The sequence below is a fragment of the Anastrepha obliqua genome, chromosome 2 (genome assembly GCF_027943255.1).
Source record: "Anastrepha obliqua isolate idAnaObli1 chromosome 2, idAnaObli1_1.0, whole genome shotgun sequence".
Taxonomy (NCBI): Eukaryota; Metazoa; Arthropoda; class Insecta; order Diptera; family Tephritidae; genus Anastrepha; species Anastrepha obliqua.
The window spans coordinates 710,890-727,886 of NC_072893.1; the positions used below are offsets into that span (position 1 = coordinate 710,890).

Below are 16,997 nucleotides of genomic sequence, written 5' to 3' on the forward strand. Positions count from 1 at the left end.
CATAAAAACGTTTTATTAGAATTATGTCTACAAACCTGTTTTCTTTGCCGGCATCCATTTTATTTAGTTTTTACTTTGACGTTTTTCTTTACACGCATAAAATAATAGCTTATTACACAGAAAATACAGGGTTTAATGTCAAAAAGTATGGTAATAATCTAGGATTATTTTATATTCTCAGATTTTGGGGGAGAAATTTTGTATGGGTAATCTCGCTTTTTAATTACGGATTGGAAAAGTAGATAATCTACTTATATGTGAACGTGTTATTGGGTTGTTCGAATGTAAACAAACAAATAAGATAACAACAAAGAAGCACGGCACTTTGACATTCCAACCAGTCGCAAAACAAACTGCTATAGCGAGTTCACCTTGTGTGGATTCGCCTTGTTTGATTGTAAGAGCGGTAGAAAAGAAGCCTGCTGCATTGTTGATATCGTCAAAGAGAAGTAGTGATACAATTATTAAGAGAGCGCACGCGCCTTTGTGGTAATTCACAGTTTAATATATCTTCCAGTTCTTCAAATTTCTTTGCTTTAAACGTTTATATGAAAGTAAATATACAATAATAATTTTTTCTAGACTGAATTTTTTACTTTTTCTTAAAGAATTTTAAAGATATCTTTGCATCTAGATGAGCTCTTGATGAATTCGATTAGGTATGTGTATAGAAATAATGATGTGAATATAAAGTAATCCTTTTTTCTTAAAGCGAATTTTATATTTATTTTTAAAGTAAAGAAGCCCCTTATTCTTATTTAAAACTCTTTAAAACATTCCGCCAAGTTGTGCAGCTTCACGTTAAAATTTTGATGTTTGCAATTTTTGCAGCAACACCGAAAATATCATAAACTATGCATAACAGCATTTGTGAAAAAAGATATAAAATATTGTCTTATATGAAGTAACACTTTACTGTAGTTAAGGAATTTAAATGCTTGGTTTTGAATTTTGCTTAATCCAATAGATATATGAAAATTAATATTATGGCAACATTTTGTTTGCAAACAGCTACATACATGCTTACGCATACATGTATATAAATTGGTACATATCTTTTCCGGTGCTCTTAATCCATCAAATAATCGTATATGTATAAATATACACATACATAAGTGTAGCTGCGCTTGAGATAATTGTGCAACGTTTTGATTTCGTTGTGGTTCCAATTTTGCAGGGGTTCATTGGTCATAGTCGTAATTTAGATACTTTCGTGGGCCTTTGGTTTTATTATGGCATTTTTGTACTAAAAGCACATCTTGCCAGCACATATACATATGTGTATACATATGTATATGTATAGGCGTGCATATCGCTGAAAAGTGACGTACAAGTTAAAGTACTCACACCAAGAAGTATTGATGAAAACGCAGCACATACAACACATCCATGTCGCAGTTCAGTTCGCCACATAATCGAGTTCGAGAGAGCCTCTAAAAACAACAAACGTAATAACTAGAAACGGGCTTCCAGTTAGTCAGGCAGAGGCAGATAGACATAACAGTGCCGCGCGCATACATACAATTTTGTGAATCGGTAAAGAGAAATTTTTTAGTATTTGATAAAACAGAAACCAGCAAATATATGTAAATACTCGTGATAATTGAATTGCGAACGAGTCATCGTCATAATTTTTAATCACACGTCATCTTTGTTCTTTCATTAAAACAAATATACATAATCGGGATAAAAAGAAGACTTGAACGGTCTAAGTGTAACAGTTTATGTGCTATGTGAAAAGGGGGGAATTTTGTAAATTTTCATTAGAATAATACTCGTACCTATGATATTTCTTTTTTTGTTTTTCCTTTCGTATGCTTTCATACATATATAATATGCAATTGGGCGTGAGTGTGCGTACGTGTATGCGTGCGATTTGTATCTATGTTACAGAGACGTGGATCAAAACAACAAATTAACTGCAAAATATACATAAGAATTATACGTATATTTTTAGGCCATCTTGGTGTTTTTTGTTTCGTGGCTATCGACTTTGCAAGTAGAGGGCAAACAAAGACAATCAGTATTACCGCAAACACATCTCTGCGCTGTCAATATACATATACAAGTTTATAGAAAAACACTGTAAAACGCAACAAAAGCAACAGTCGCCACATTAACGACAACAATAACGAAAAAACAACACGTGAACACGTACACAAGCAAATTCAAGCAACAACAGAATGAGTGTGTGTGTTGCATATGTATACATATATATATGTACATATATACATATATTTCGTTACTTTTTGATCGCTCTTTCTAAGTTCCCGTGGACCGAGAGCAATATAGAGTCAAGTTTTTGTATAATCGAAAACAAGAAACGAAAATCAACACCACAGTGCACACCATACTACAAAAATAAAAGTTAAATGGAAAGAAATGAAAAAAAAAAATGCAAAAACATAGAGAATAAAAAGGGAATTGTAGTGGAACGGTAAACTCTTCTGCATATTTGACACTTGCATATGTTTAGTAGTAAGAAGTAGAAAGGGTGGTTAAAGTTTGAACAAAATACATATTTTCAACCACTGTCAGCCCAGAGAGTCAGACACCCAGACAAGCCACGAGAAGCAGAAAAATAACAAAGAGTAATGCAAAATATCATGGCAGCAGCACACGTCCCAATAAGAATTTTTCTTTTGGCAAGTTACACTAGGAAAAATAAAATAAAGGGTCTTTCATTAGACGCGCCTAGATGTTGTTTTAAAGCAAAACATCTAACATTTTTATATTCTTTGAGGTTTTACTATAAACTATACTATTCAAAATACAGCTCTTAACAATAACATGTGAAAAATGAATGTTATTAATTAAATTAAATGTCTACCATGAAGGTTGTTCTCAACAGAACGTTTAGTTTTTGGTCTGCCAGTCCTTTTTCTATCCTCGACTGAACAAGTTTTTTGAAATTTTTCACCATCGTTTTTATTGTCGACTCATTCGGACGATTACTTTCACCATCAAAAACACACCATTTTGAAAGACCCTTTATAAAGCTGCATTGGACCTTCAATATGTACTTAAATACTTACGCATACGTGTACATATTCAGGCACATATTGCAGAAAGTGGGTGCAATGAAATAAGGATTGGGAGCGATAAAAACAATTACGCTGAGCTCTGAAGTCAGGACCAATAATATGTGGAAATGCCGGTATATGTATATAAATATGTGCATTCGGGTGTTCTATATTTGAAAATTCCCTACCTAGAATCTGTGAGGTGTTGAATTTAGAATTGGAGCCAAGGCATCCCATACTTATGGGATAGAGAAGAGCACCGAAAAACCTTTATATTACATGGCAATAAATTTTTACAAGGTCTGAAATAGTTCCCAGGTGGAAATTCAAATTAAGTTCTGCAGAATATAAAAAAAACCATTTTAGAATTGATTCGAACCGGAATCAAATCGTATTGAAAATGCCGATGCGATAAAGGGAAGAGAAGAATCTTTAGACAGTTTTGTTTATATATTAAAAACAAGCAAGGAAGTGCTACTTCGAATTCGAAAGTATGCGTGGTTTTTGTCCGATCTTAATATAGTATTGATGTCGGAAGCAGTACGTGTATTTTTCATGAGAAGTGTGAAGGACGGTTAACGACACTGCTGAAAGAGGGGAAAAGCTAATACAATGCTTTAAATAGAATAACTCCACAAAGGACACTTACCTTGAAAAAAGATAAGTAACATATACTTTGAAAATGGAAGAAATTGGTGAATATCCACACCCGCTTCCCATATAACGGTAATTTTTAATAAAAAAGTGACCTCTGTTATAAATAGAGCAAAATTACTCAAATTTGGTACAAATGATAAACTTAGAAAAATGGATTCGATGAAATTCAAATTTTGGAAAATGGGTGGGTAGTGCCACAACCATTTTTGTATAAACGCGTGTATTTTGATAACGAGTTATTAAAATTTGCCCAGACTTATTAAGGGCAAATTGGTAGTTTTTAAGGGATTTGACAAAGAGAAAGGTGAATGAAATAAAAAAAAAGTGTTAAGTGCACTTTGACCTCTTAAGGTCTGGTATTAAGTGAGGTTAGTTGAATCAGTCTCCCAATAAGTCGAAGTTCAGATGGCAATGAAGTAACCAGGACGCAGTACGGTGGTTGCGTTAATTTTTTGTATATGGCCAACACAATCTCAGTTTTTTGCCGACCTCTGTTGTAAACAAATACTGTCGCATTCCCTGTTACATCAGCAAATCAACTGATTCTTTCAAAATCGCTGAGTGCCGGTTGTTGTTGTAATAGTTTACTCCCACATTAATGTTTAAGGAATCCTGCTGGAGTGATAGCCCTTGGCCGGGTATATATATATTCGGATCATTCCGGTAGCATGGAACCGATTGGCGTTGGAACGAGAGCTCATCCACTCGCTAGTTCACAAAGCACAAAGCCAAACAGTATTTCAGCCGCTGAGTTGTCGTAATTGTAGAGTTTTCTTCAATCAGTCTCTTCTATTAAGTCTCCTTTCTACAACCGTCTTTGCTTATATTAAGCTAATCCAGTTTTTGCGTTTAGTTTACAGAATTTTATTCTTTTGACACTCCCTTCTTAGTTCTAAAGTATCTAAACAAAGTTACGCTAATTTTTCCACTTTTATCTGTGTAATCCAGTATTTTTTTATTCTTCTTAGTGCGAAGCGGAAGATCTTCAAAACAATGCTACGGTCTTGTTTGCAGAAATTTACTCTCTCATTATTATAGATCGGTCATCTTTATCCATGAATTATGCATAAATTTCACGCCGAATCGGCAGCCCTAATAGGGGTATTTATTTTTAGTTCACTGGACAGCAAATGCGAGCACCAGGAATGCGAATTGAAATTTCGTTAAGAGTGGACTTTTCCTTCAAATATTAGGCAGAATATGACAGGTTTTAAATAAATATCCCTAGGCTGTGTTTCACTTATAAGTGGAGAAAATCCGAAACCTCTTTCAAACTCTTCCTGTGTTTTTTCCGAATCATCCTGCATCCTTCCACAAGTTTAGACTGGTTTATTTTGTACATAGTTAAATACGTTAACACGACTTTTCAAATATGATGAACATAACATGGCTGCATGCCATCTACGACATATTTTTAACTAGTTGCCTTTCTATTACGTCCGCTCTGCTCGGATGTTCGGCGGTTGACAAAATAACTGGCATATAATTTTTATCAGAACTTTTATTCCTTAGTTAGACTGCATTTAGTTTTCTTTCTCGCTGTATCTGTTTTTTTTATCTTTCTTCGATCAAAGTTAGATTTGCAGTTCCATTGATAGTTTACATAGACATTTAAAAAAAAATGCTAATTAGATTAAAAACAATCGATTATAAAGAGTTGCACACAAGAAGCTGTCGATATAATATAAAGTGAATGGATTTTTCAGCTCTAGGAGGCGAATTCGCACAAGATGGGTTCGCAGTATCCACTGTTATTTTTTGCTTGTTTGTAATTTGCTGGTTGGAATTTCAAATTGTTGCTTTATTTGTTTGTTTACATTCAAGTTGAAATTTTGACGTTCGAGCAAGCAAATTGCAAAAACAAAATACATGTAAATTTTGTTGTTATCGAATCCATTTGTTGTTGTTGTTGTAGCAGTTGAAAAGGCCCTCATCTAACGAAAGGCCCAGGAAACCTGGTGTTTAGACAGGTCGGGTCTAGAGGGAGTGAGGTGTTCGATGAGTGGGTTTAAGAGAACGTGTTAAACCACGGTGTTTAGGTGGTGCTAAAATATCCAGACCCGGAATGACTCGGGTTTTTCCCGACCAAGGGCTGTCGCCCAGCAAACTAGCCCTGTCTAGTGCGCCGAATCTCGCCTCGAATCTCGAATTTGCCTTGTTTCAGCTCAAACATGAATGACCGTATGACTGTTATGAACCATCATAATTATTAATTAGACTCAAAAATCGAGATCATCTATGTACTATATGTGAACATATTTTAACCTACAAAATCATATCATTTTTGTTTTATATTGATTTTCCTATTCACAAGATAAGACTGAAGTGGCCACATTCAAGGCATTTCATATAAATTTTCATCTAAATTATTTAACGTAACACATGGGCTGAAAAGTCCCGGGCCTAACGGAGAAAAATGGTCAGTCAGTATCGCTGAGAGCCGGATATGTTGAATGTGGTGGATATGGTGGATATGGGAGCAATTCGAAGTTCAATTCATGTAGTTTTGCCCTTCTTTTGATTGACTTCTGATACGGTGCGTTGTTTTGGTTTTGGTCAAGAGTGAGCAAACGCGGCCATCCACTTTGGACAGAGCTTTCTCATAGTTAAATGCTTATGTAATATACTCCTACAACCAACACGTTCTTTTGATATCTTTGCTATGTCAGCTATCTTGTGCAACGTCACTTTTCGATCGTTCATAACGATTTTGTGGATTTGTTTGATGTTTTCTCGTGTTGAACGTCCACTGCGTTGTGCATCATTGGTGTCTCAACGACCACGTTTGAAGTCAGCAAACCATGGTTTTATTGTTCTTTTTGATGGAGCGGAGTCCCCCCCCACACTTTTCAAGCCATTGCTTCGCTTGAATGGTATATTTTCTCATCAAGAAACAGTGTAAAACACGATGTTATTTTTGAACCATTGTTTTGAAAATAATTGCTCTTAGTACAATAACTCACGAACTCATAAATAGAATATGATGAAATTTTAACAGCTGTCTTTTTAAGGTTAGTACTAACTGAAAAAGAGGTGAATGCAATAAAAGCACGCATATGTTATATGCAAGAATAGCTTATTTAGATTAAAATTGTAATACTTGACTAAGCTTTTTAATTAGTGGGCGTTGTAATGGCATAAACATTCCCCTAAATGTTTTGGGAATGTTGCTGGAGTGACAGTCCTTGGTCGGATATAAATCCGTGTCGTTCCGGTAACGTAGGACAGACTGTCGGAGGAAATATCCGTAATGTTTGCTGTTTTTCATCAATAGGATCAGCGGGCGCTTATCCTTACCTCATCGTTATTTATTATAGCAGACACCTGACAATTAATATCATATACAAATATATTAAGTTAGAAAGTATTACAGTTTAACACTCTTAAGGGATTTTATCATTTTTAAGTGATAATAACACCACTTGGGGTATTTTACTAAATAGTATGCACAAACATCCATACAGGTGGATGTGTTTATGTATGAATGTATTGCTCGCACTGGAATTACACTATTTCTCCTTTAAACCGGATTTCTCAGGTTCCATTATCTTAAATATTTCGACTAAGACCGGATTAAATTTTTTTAAATTATTGATCAATTATTTTTTATAGATTTAATTTTTTCATCAATTTGAGCTTAAATTTAATGCTGTTTTTCTAATAAATAAATAAAAATAAACTAATTTCGGTTTTCTAAAGGCGTAATCTATCGGGCTGTTAATAATGAAGATAAAACTTACAAAAGCTCAAATAGATTTTTACCTAAAATTTCCTGGGAAACATCAGATTTGTTTTGAATAATTTTTATGTTTATCCTTTTTATTTTAACTAATTAAATGTGAAGCCATAATTTTGTAATAAAAGAGACCCAATTGATTTTATTATAATTAAACTACTTTTTTTTAGAGATTTCCGTGATTTTATAGCTTTCATGCACATACTGTGACTTTTCTTACAACAAAATAAAAGCTTTACATTTTTCCGGTAGCATTTTATGGCGTATCTATATATGTATATATTTAAATATATAATTAATGAAATTCGTGTGCATATTTTTCAAATGTGAAAGGCGAGTGATATACTATACCATCCCGGTTAAGGACAATTTCTGCGCATGTGTTGTGAGATTCGTAAATAGGTATACCATGTGGAAAAAGCTGTAAAGTGTACTACACACATATGTAAATATGTATGTACTATTTCGCATGTAAAGGAAGAAAATAGACTTGTTTCTAGTTGGAGAGCTTCTCGTCAATTGGGAAGCATGACTTTTTGCAATCCTTCTTCAATCAATATATACAAGAACAAGAAAATTTAAAACAATTTGCAGTCAAATAAATTTTTTCAATATTATGTACGTATATTTAAATCTAGTGCGTGTTTTAGTGGGTTTAGAAAATCGTAACGTACTAATGTTTGTGTTTGGTGGTCATTTAGTGTTTTACAATGATTAGCATTAGTGGATGTGTAGGTTTTGCAAACTGAAGTTCCCCGTACTGTTACATTGCTTTACGTCAGCAATGATGTGCAGGATTAGTGCTGACCTGGTCTGGTTGGCCTTGTCAAAATGGAAATGGAACGAAACGAGATGTCTTCTCCAAAATAAGCTACCACTATGAATCAGCAACCCTGTCATGTGCATAAGGAAAAGTACCGATTGGACTCAGCATTTTTTTTATTTTCAGTTGCTTCCATACTAAGTACCGGCGTGTTTGTTCTTTTCACAATATGAGATGAAAATAAATGAGTGGTGCATGTGGTTTAAAATTGTTTATGATAACACCAGTTTTGGTATCATATATATTAAAAATATGTACATTCATATGTATGTGTGATTGACTTTTCTGCATAAGAAGTGCGTAGTTTAGTAGAGCATTGTTTTTAATTTCTTACATGCACAGGTGCGTACGTACTCGGATATACATATATACATATTTATATATAATTCAATGAGCTGCGTTTCATTTTGTATAAGCATACATGTCGGAAACTACATATTTATAAAGGTTCATTGTTCCGCGATATATATTTCCATGTATACATATAGTGAGTATGTATTTATGGGTTGTGAATGCATATATGCATTGTATATACGAATCTTTTCACGTCATCCAAATTTGTACATTAACAGTTTTCACCTGCATTAACAATAATAATAATATTCTAGACTGACGCGTATGTTACTTAAGGGTTGACCTTTTTTCTCGATTTATGGTGCGCGTCTTAATGTTGCTTCTCAATGGGATCCCTACAGCTTTCGCGCCCCCGCACAGCATACATACTATACAATTTCTTATAAACACCTCTTTATTGCAGAAATACACCGGGGTATGCCACTTTGCGGCCAAAGCAGAATAATTTTCTATTTTTATTTTTTAAATTCGCTTTTGTTTGTGTTTCAACCGAAGTATTTAATATCATATTGAAAGTGTTGGTTTTCAGGTGTTTTGAAACAAAACCTCTTGTGCAACTGGAGTAGTTTTTTGCTCTTTTTTTCTCTCAAGCTTAGTTCAATTTCATTCAATTTATGTTCATTGGGTTATTTTCATTATTTAATTGGTCAAAGATTAAGAGAAGCATTTTTATTTATTGACTAACTATACCCGACCACTCCTTGCAGTGGCTTAGTCTGGCTTATTATTATTATTATTAAGTTGCGGATAGAGTATTGCAACTTCGGGATTTGTTGTGTCTCCTTCCAGGATTCAGATAAGGTCTTCTGATCATACTTTCGAGAATAACTTTAGTATGGACTCTAAGTCCTTGGAATTCGACGTGCCGTTTACCATCTACCTCCAGTATTCCTTTGGATTTGTGCATCATTGTAAGGTAAAGCTCAAGTATGCGTCTTAAAGTTTCGTTCTCTACTCCACACAATTTGCAGATTCTCAGCTTTTTCAGGCTTAGTGAAAACTCTCGTGACAATTCGCAAGTTGTGACACAAGCTCATGCAATATTTGAAGGTTTTTCGGTTGTAAGAGGAGAAAGATGCTCTGGAGTTTTTCAAGCCTAGTCAGGGTGGACAAAGGGTGCCCCAGTTGCAGAAGGACTCTGAGCTAATGTAATGCGATTTTGCTAGGAATCTCATTTCCTTCAATTCGAAGTTGATTGGTCATGCTAAGTGTGCTAAGCTTTCTAAGGCACTCCATCACCACTTAAATTTTTATATTTTTAGCTTGAACGCTCTTAGCCTAAAGAGTTTGAATGTCACTTTTCGCAATCGAATTCTAATATTAAATTTGAAAATAATTGTATTACTTGGCGAATTTCTAAATATAAAACTGTTAAAAGCATTGTTGCATTCTATTTCACTTTTTAATTAATTTCTGCGTTTGTATTAGAAGGCAAATTTTTTTGTAAAAATGCTTCTTTTGAAAAATAAATTATTATTAAGTAAAGTGAAAATGCTATTCAAAAACTTTGCTAAGTTTCTCCTAAACTTGTCTTAATATCATATTTATTAATTAATACATATTTTTAGATTTGTGCAACGTTATAAACAATAAGTCTGGATTAACACAGCAGCTTTCTTTTAATACTATAGGGTGGGCCATGTAAAATTTGCTTTTTGAATCGGCTATAAAAAAAAAACGAATCAATATTTTTTCAAACTTTTTTTTTAATTTATTTATTATTTATTTAATATATGGAAAATAACAATAAATTATTATTTTACAATAAAAAAGGAGCACTAGCTGCCAGGGCTTACGGCCCACTACTCTAATAAGATTATTTTTTTACTACAAAAGTTAAGCTATTAGAGAGTTAATTTTCTGGAAACGATTATTAGGCACTATCAACACATGAATTAAAGAAATTAAGTTATGTGAAAGGTAAATTCATAGGATATACGGAAGAATATTTACATAGATGTTTAAGTAAAGAGACTTATGGTTTAAATCAATTTTCTCAGATCCGCTCTAATTAAGTAAGCTCTTTAGTATTTCCGATGGAAGATGGTTGTTGAAACTTGTGTTCCTGAGATTCATAAAATGCGTGCAGTCGTCCAACAGTGTTTAACTGTTAATGTTGACAACATCAAGACGCACACCACAAATCGGAGGAGGAGCTCGGTCAAACACCTAACAGAAGTGTAGGCGCCAATTATTTATTTTTTTATTTATTCGGTTTTCAAAAACGGCAGCCAAAAGTTCCAGTGTAACTTTGGCAGTGTGACAAGTTGCACCGTCCTGCTGAAACCAAATGTCGTCCATGTCATCCTCTTCAATTTTTGGAAACAACTCGTTGAGCATGTCACGGTAACGCTCGCCATTTACTGTAACCGCGGCTCCTCGCTCATTTTCGAAAAAAATGGCTCCATGATGCCGCCAGACCAAAAACCGCACCAAACAGTGACTCGTTGTGGATGCATTTGCTTCTCTACAGTAACGTGTGGATTTTCTGAGCCCCGAATCCGACAATTTTGCTTATTGACGTAGCCACCGATGTGAAAATCAGAAAAGAAGAAGAAGACTCACCGCTTTGGAAATAGGTTTTCAATATTTCCCAATTTTGTTGAAGCGTATAGCGTCCCATTTCGTAAAAGTCAAACCTCTAAGTAAATTATGAACACATTTGACATGTCATTTGTGTTATCATTCTCAAAAAAATAGGTAGTTCAAAAAGCACACGCTATATGGCCCACCCTATATTATTATTATTATTGTTGGTGTTGTTGTATCACCACATATATGTATGGGAAATGCTGCTGAAGTGAAAGTCCTTGGCCGAACATAAATCCAAGTCGTTCCGGTTACGTAGAACTGACTGTCGTGGGACAGTAATACTTATTGGTTTAGGAACATTATCTTGAAGGAATCAGCTGATTTGCTGACATATAAGGGGATATGTGGTCGGCTTGTTTACGTAGATAGGGCACTGATCATGTTACTTCGATGCGATCTGATCAACGACTTCTTGGACGAGTGTAAATGCCTGATAACGTAAACTTCGCATACATTATAAAGTGTCAGATACAAATCTATTGAATGCATTTTGCATATGTTTGATTATAGGGAAATTAACAAGACTTACGAAAAGTTAGCAGTATGTTGAATTTAGATTTCAATGCAAAGAAAACAACTGCTCGAACACGGCTGATTGCAATTTAAAAAAATCAGAAAATTTTATTTAGCTTTGGAAAAAGGCATTATAAAGAATTTGATATGGAAGATGTTAGTAAATCTACGGAATGTGCATGAAGAACTCTGTACAGCTTTTTCGAATTTCTCATTTTTTTATCATTTACTAATATAACTGTTAGGCTCGTTATGTTGGCTGTCGACTAAATCACAGCTTCGGCTAGTGCGAAAGCAAATATAAGTACTGGGTTGCCCATATTCGACAGACCCATGTGCTTTTTTTTAATCAAAGAAAAACACAATTTTTTTGATGTTGACGATAATAATCATATTATTTGGTTCAAGTAGATTTGTTGACATCACTTTTTGAATATGATATCTCTCAAATGGCCGCCTTGAGCCTGTACGGCGTATTGTGCCCGTTTTGCAGCATTTTCCATAGTTTTAGCTAACATTTCGGCTGGAATAGCGGCTTTTTCCTCACGGATGTTGTTCTTGAGCTCTTCTATGGTCTTTAGCTTATTAATATAAACCTTTGATTTTAAATATCTCCACAAGAAGAAGTCAGGTGGCGTTAAATCGGGCGAACGCGGTGGCCAGTCAAAATCGCCATTTTTCGACATAAAACGACGAGGAAACAATTTCTTCAAAAAATCGATTGTGGTGCGATCTGTCTGTGGTGGAGCGCCGTCTTGTTGAAACCAGAACTGCCTTATACGCTTTCGATGAATAATTGACATCACAAAAGTGGTTATCATATCGCGATATTCTTCTTCTTGACTTCTTTTGTTGAATGTAAATTTCCATAATTTGGGAGCGCTCGTGTGGCGTGTACTGTTCCATGGTAAAAATCTGCTTGGACTGACGCTTCCAACGCGGTATGTCATTAAGCGATCTGACGTCTCTGTCAAAAGATACAGGGTTGCCAGATGGGTCCGTCGAATATGGGCAACCCTGTATGTATGTAGATAAGAAAAACAGTTTTAAAGGAGGTACTGCGCAACTGACACGATTGTTTTCTAGTGGAAGGAATTCCTTCCATTCTTATTTTTTCCATGTTTTATAAATTAGATATTTAGCTCATGAATGTCCATAAATGAAATTTGCAGCAGAGAGACTCAATGAAAATCTACACAAGTCATAATGTCGTAATGGTTTTTTCGTTTCTGCTGAGATTTAAGTTTCTTGAGGCCGATAGCCTCTGTTATGGGCATTAACTCATCGCTAACAGGCTGAGCGAAACAGAACAGGAACCCCTTGGGGACGATGGGAACACTGCCATTGTACTAAAATTTATGGAGGAAGTTGGACTCAGAGAAATACTATGAATCCATGAAGCGGGTATAGTAGATCCTTCAGGTCGCAGTGCTGAACCCCTTGATAATAATAATAATAATGAATTTCATATGAAAATGTAAGCGCATTCCTCTGAATTTTGGTCATTAATTTTTGAACATAGAGCTGACCTTCTTCAAGCACTTCAACCTTATATTAAAGTTTTAAGGGCATATCACTTTGTTGTTACTTTACATCATACAACTAAAGGCTTGCAGTGATTTAAGGTGAAGTTTTACGAGAATCCCACGATTTCTTATAACACACATAGAGTTTTCCTGTGCTTCCTTGGCAGCACTTTAAATAGATGACAAGCTTGTTGACGGGCTCTAGCATTTTCTTTAGACAACAAATAGAAGTCACACGACACAACATTCGGCGAATGAAGCGTATGCTCTAACACTAGGATGCTGTACTACTTTGCGGGCGACCTTTTTGGCAAGCAATAAAGAATGAGCCTACAAAGATAAGAGCCGGCAAAATAAAAAAAAAAACTCTATTGCGAAGAAGGCAATGGCTATACTGATCTGTTTACAGAAGCAACAGGTTCTCAAAGAAAAGGTACACCATTAAATGTCTGACGATCGTTTGACATACCGCAAACTCGTTTACTTTTTCTATTCAGTGTGAGTCTCGGTACTTAATAGTAAACTTCGAACTTTCAAGTAAGACAAAATAATGATTTCATACTGACTTGTTTTAACTTTTTGTCTTATTTATTTATAAATCGGTGGAAACGTGAATATTGAATATCTGTTGTAGGATGCGCGCAGAAAAGCAAGCCAAGGTTTTTTCGAGTTAGTAACCCCTATGAATAATATTGGAGGAATAATAATGGATTGGATAACTTTGGTGACTATGGATTGGATAACTTTATTCTCTCAATTCGTAGTCATTAATACCTGGATTTCATTATGCCATTTTTTTGATGACATAATTTTCAAAATGCGAACATTTTAACATTTTGCCAAGACTTCAAGTCGACCTAAATCGACAGGTGTTTTTACTATAATGATAATTTTTGTCATAAAAAATTTCGATAAAAGCCAGACACAATGGTATGATTATTAAGCAAAATTTAATAAATAACAATTTTAAGCCAAGCATTAAATCTTCTAAAACTTAACATGGGTAAATGTTTAGAAAAAAATAAAAACTAGAACAAATAAATAAATTCAATATACCACGTTTCTATAAATGGGCTAAAAAGTAGTGAATAATTTCTCCTAGACTTATAGAACTAGTCTTGCTAAGATATAAAAAAATGATATGTACTCAACCCAATAACTGAAAATCAATTTCAAATTGGTAGCTGCGCAGTGGATATTTGAGTCTAAGTAGACGATATAAAGCTTATAATTTATAAATATTATTGTAAATTAAATCGCATGGAATTGTTAATGAATTAGGTATATCAACTTAATTTTATTGCATGCACCCCATGTTTGCCATTTTAACATAAATCTCGTAAAATTATAAGTAATCATTTATAATGACTATTGTTAAAATTTTAAAATCAAAGCTTACTATTATACATTTATGAACACGTGGAATACTAAAAAAAGTGTATTTTATTTTTTAATCAATTACCTATCTATAATGAAAATCGAACCCTTATTCTGTAGTGAACAGAACTATCCAGTTTTTTGAACTTGACAACTAAAATAACATACGCGACCAACCATTCAGAAGGTTTTCGTATTTAATGGCATGGTTTACTTTTTTTAATAAAAAAAAGTTTGCAAAATATTCATGGGTATTTTATTATAGCCGAACTAAATGTATTTAATAACTATAAATGCAACCCTGCACATCTATATACATAAGTATTAATAGGCAAAATGTATTTAACTAGAATGTATAATTTGAAAAAAATCCTACCCGTTTTATTTGGTTTGTTTGCTGGCATCTTGACATTATATTCCTTAAAAGAGAGTCGCCTTGAGTTGTCAATCAAACCTTATCTAATAACTCTCTACGTAACATAGCACTCCTGTGCGGAATACGCTCATGGAAAAATGTTATTAAAGCATATTTTAAAGTATAAACACTTTTTAGGTATTTATTAATAATAATTTAAATAAGAAGTAAGAAAAATTATAAACATTCCCGAAACATAAATACAATATATGTACCATAGGTTATTACGCGAAATTTTCTCACATAGACACTCTAACTATAAAAAAAAAAAATAAATTTTATACGACACGAAAGTAAAAAGTCAGAGATCTATCGGAGACCACATTTCATTTGCCAATGCAGAAACTCTTTATTTTGTAGCATGTAGGTTAGCATGAATGGATGCTCATGTGAGAGCCCTCATGGATTAAGAATCAAATTCGTCCATTGGGATACCATACAGAGGAAAGCGGAGGGAGAAGGATTCATCAGGGGGAAAAAGGAAGAGGGGCCTTTGGATTAGAGAAGGATGACGACCAAACGGTTGCTAATTACAATTTTGTTAACCGGTTCAAGGTGCTGATGAAATTCATCAGGTGTGTGATATTTTGACCTGTTACATCCACAGGTGTAATAAAGAGAGAGCCAAGATGTCCGAATCTTAGCCCGGCGAAAGCAGGACAGCTGAGGAGAAGATGCTGAAAGACTCAAGACAGCTTCCGCAGAAAGCACTTGAAGCAATCGCAAGTCTCACCGCAGGTATACCTATCGAACAATGACCAGTAAGGCTACCCACACAGTTCGAGAGCTGCGGCTTTGTTAGCCTTAGGAGTTCCTACAAGCCCCCTGTCTACCCGTGGCCAGAAGAATCTCACGACTTTCCATGTTTGCACGAAGCCCATCTTTCCAGGAGCAGACCACAGTTCTCAATCTTCTCATTTCGCGGTGAAATCGTCATGAGGGTCCCCCGTCTAGCTAAGTCATCAGACCAGCAGTTTCTCCCTATGCCACTGTAACCTGGAACCCATGTAATTAAGATAGCTTTCTCTAAGGCTGTTAAGGCTATGTTCAACTTGAAAACTTGAAATAAATTTGAAAAATAAAAAGTTAACGAAGGTGTATTGATGAAATTATTATTAAGGGCCGTATTTATACATACATACCTATTTGGGCGGCAACGCGATATATCAGAATATTTTTTATTTCAACATTTGTCTTATATTTCATTGGTATCGATTTTAATCAGTCTTTTAATATATTTTTATAATAAAAGAATTTTGATTCATTGCAGTTTTGACAATCCGGAGTTGGAAATTTTTCTTCCACACCTTAAAGTGAAAGTACTCCGGACATTTGATTTTCTAGTGGATAGAATATCACAGTTTTGAGAAAGCATCATCCAGTTGAAGCTGTTTTAATTGCTATGTCGACAGGCTTGAAAGTATTATTAGATGCAGCTCAGTATATTGAGCATCAAGAGAAATTGAAAAGATCACCAATTGCGACTTCAACTGATCTTGCAGAGCTTTGCTATGTTGGTCAGTGCTCTACGGGATTCGATACAACGGGTGGTGTTAGCAATAACAATAACAACAACAACATTATAAACGCAAAGGGCGCACGCAACACAGCGGATTTAGGGCAACAAGTATCCTCCTCAGCACCAGCTGCAAGTGCCACATTTCACCATGTTACCAATGGTGTCATTATAACCAACAACAGTTCTTTAACAGGAAGTCAATTGGTAGTTGAAAATAAAGCTTCTCAAACTAAGCAGAACAGCAACAGAATCGTAAATGATTACGACTTCAGTAGTAGAAATGCTAGTGGAACAATCGCGGCATTGAAAAGTAGTTCAAGAGCATCGCATTCTTCGAAATTATCAACGCAAACAAATGCTGCGACAGATGATGGAGTTAATGAAGCTTGCATTTCTGGTAAGTTCTCTTAGTTTTTTTAATGCACTGGAAGGCCTCATTAATTAATCCGCATAAAGAATTCC

At 34.7% G+C, this 16,997-nt stretch overlaps 1 protein-coding gene across 8 annotated transcripts in view; it reads left to right on the forward strand.

Moving 5' to 3' along the window:
* Positions 1–16,997, forward strand: part of LOC129239340 (uncharacterized) — a 41,089-nt gene that overhangs the window by 10,893 nt on the left and 13,199 nt on the right. For 2 of the 8 annotated variants that reach the window (XM_054874779.1, XR_008581834.1), the window contains one exon: positions 16,287–16,932. In XM_054874779.1, the coding sequence (XP_054730754.1) occupies positions 16,419–16,932 (514 nt within the window). In that variant the 5' untranslated portion in view covers positions 16,287–16,418. The other 6 variants (XM_054874778.1, XM_054874785.1, XM_054874782.1 and 3 more) reach the window with 6 other exon arrangements.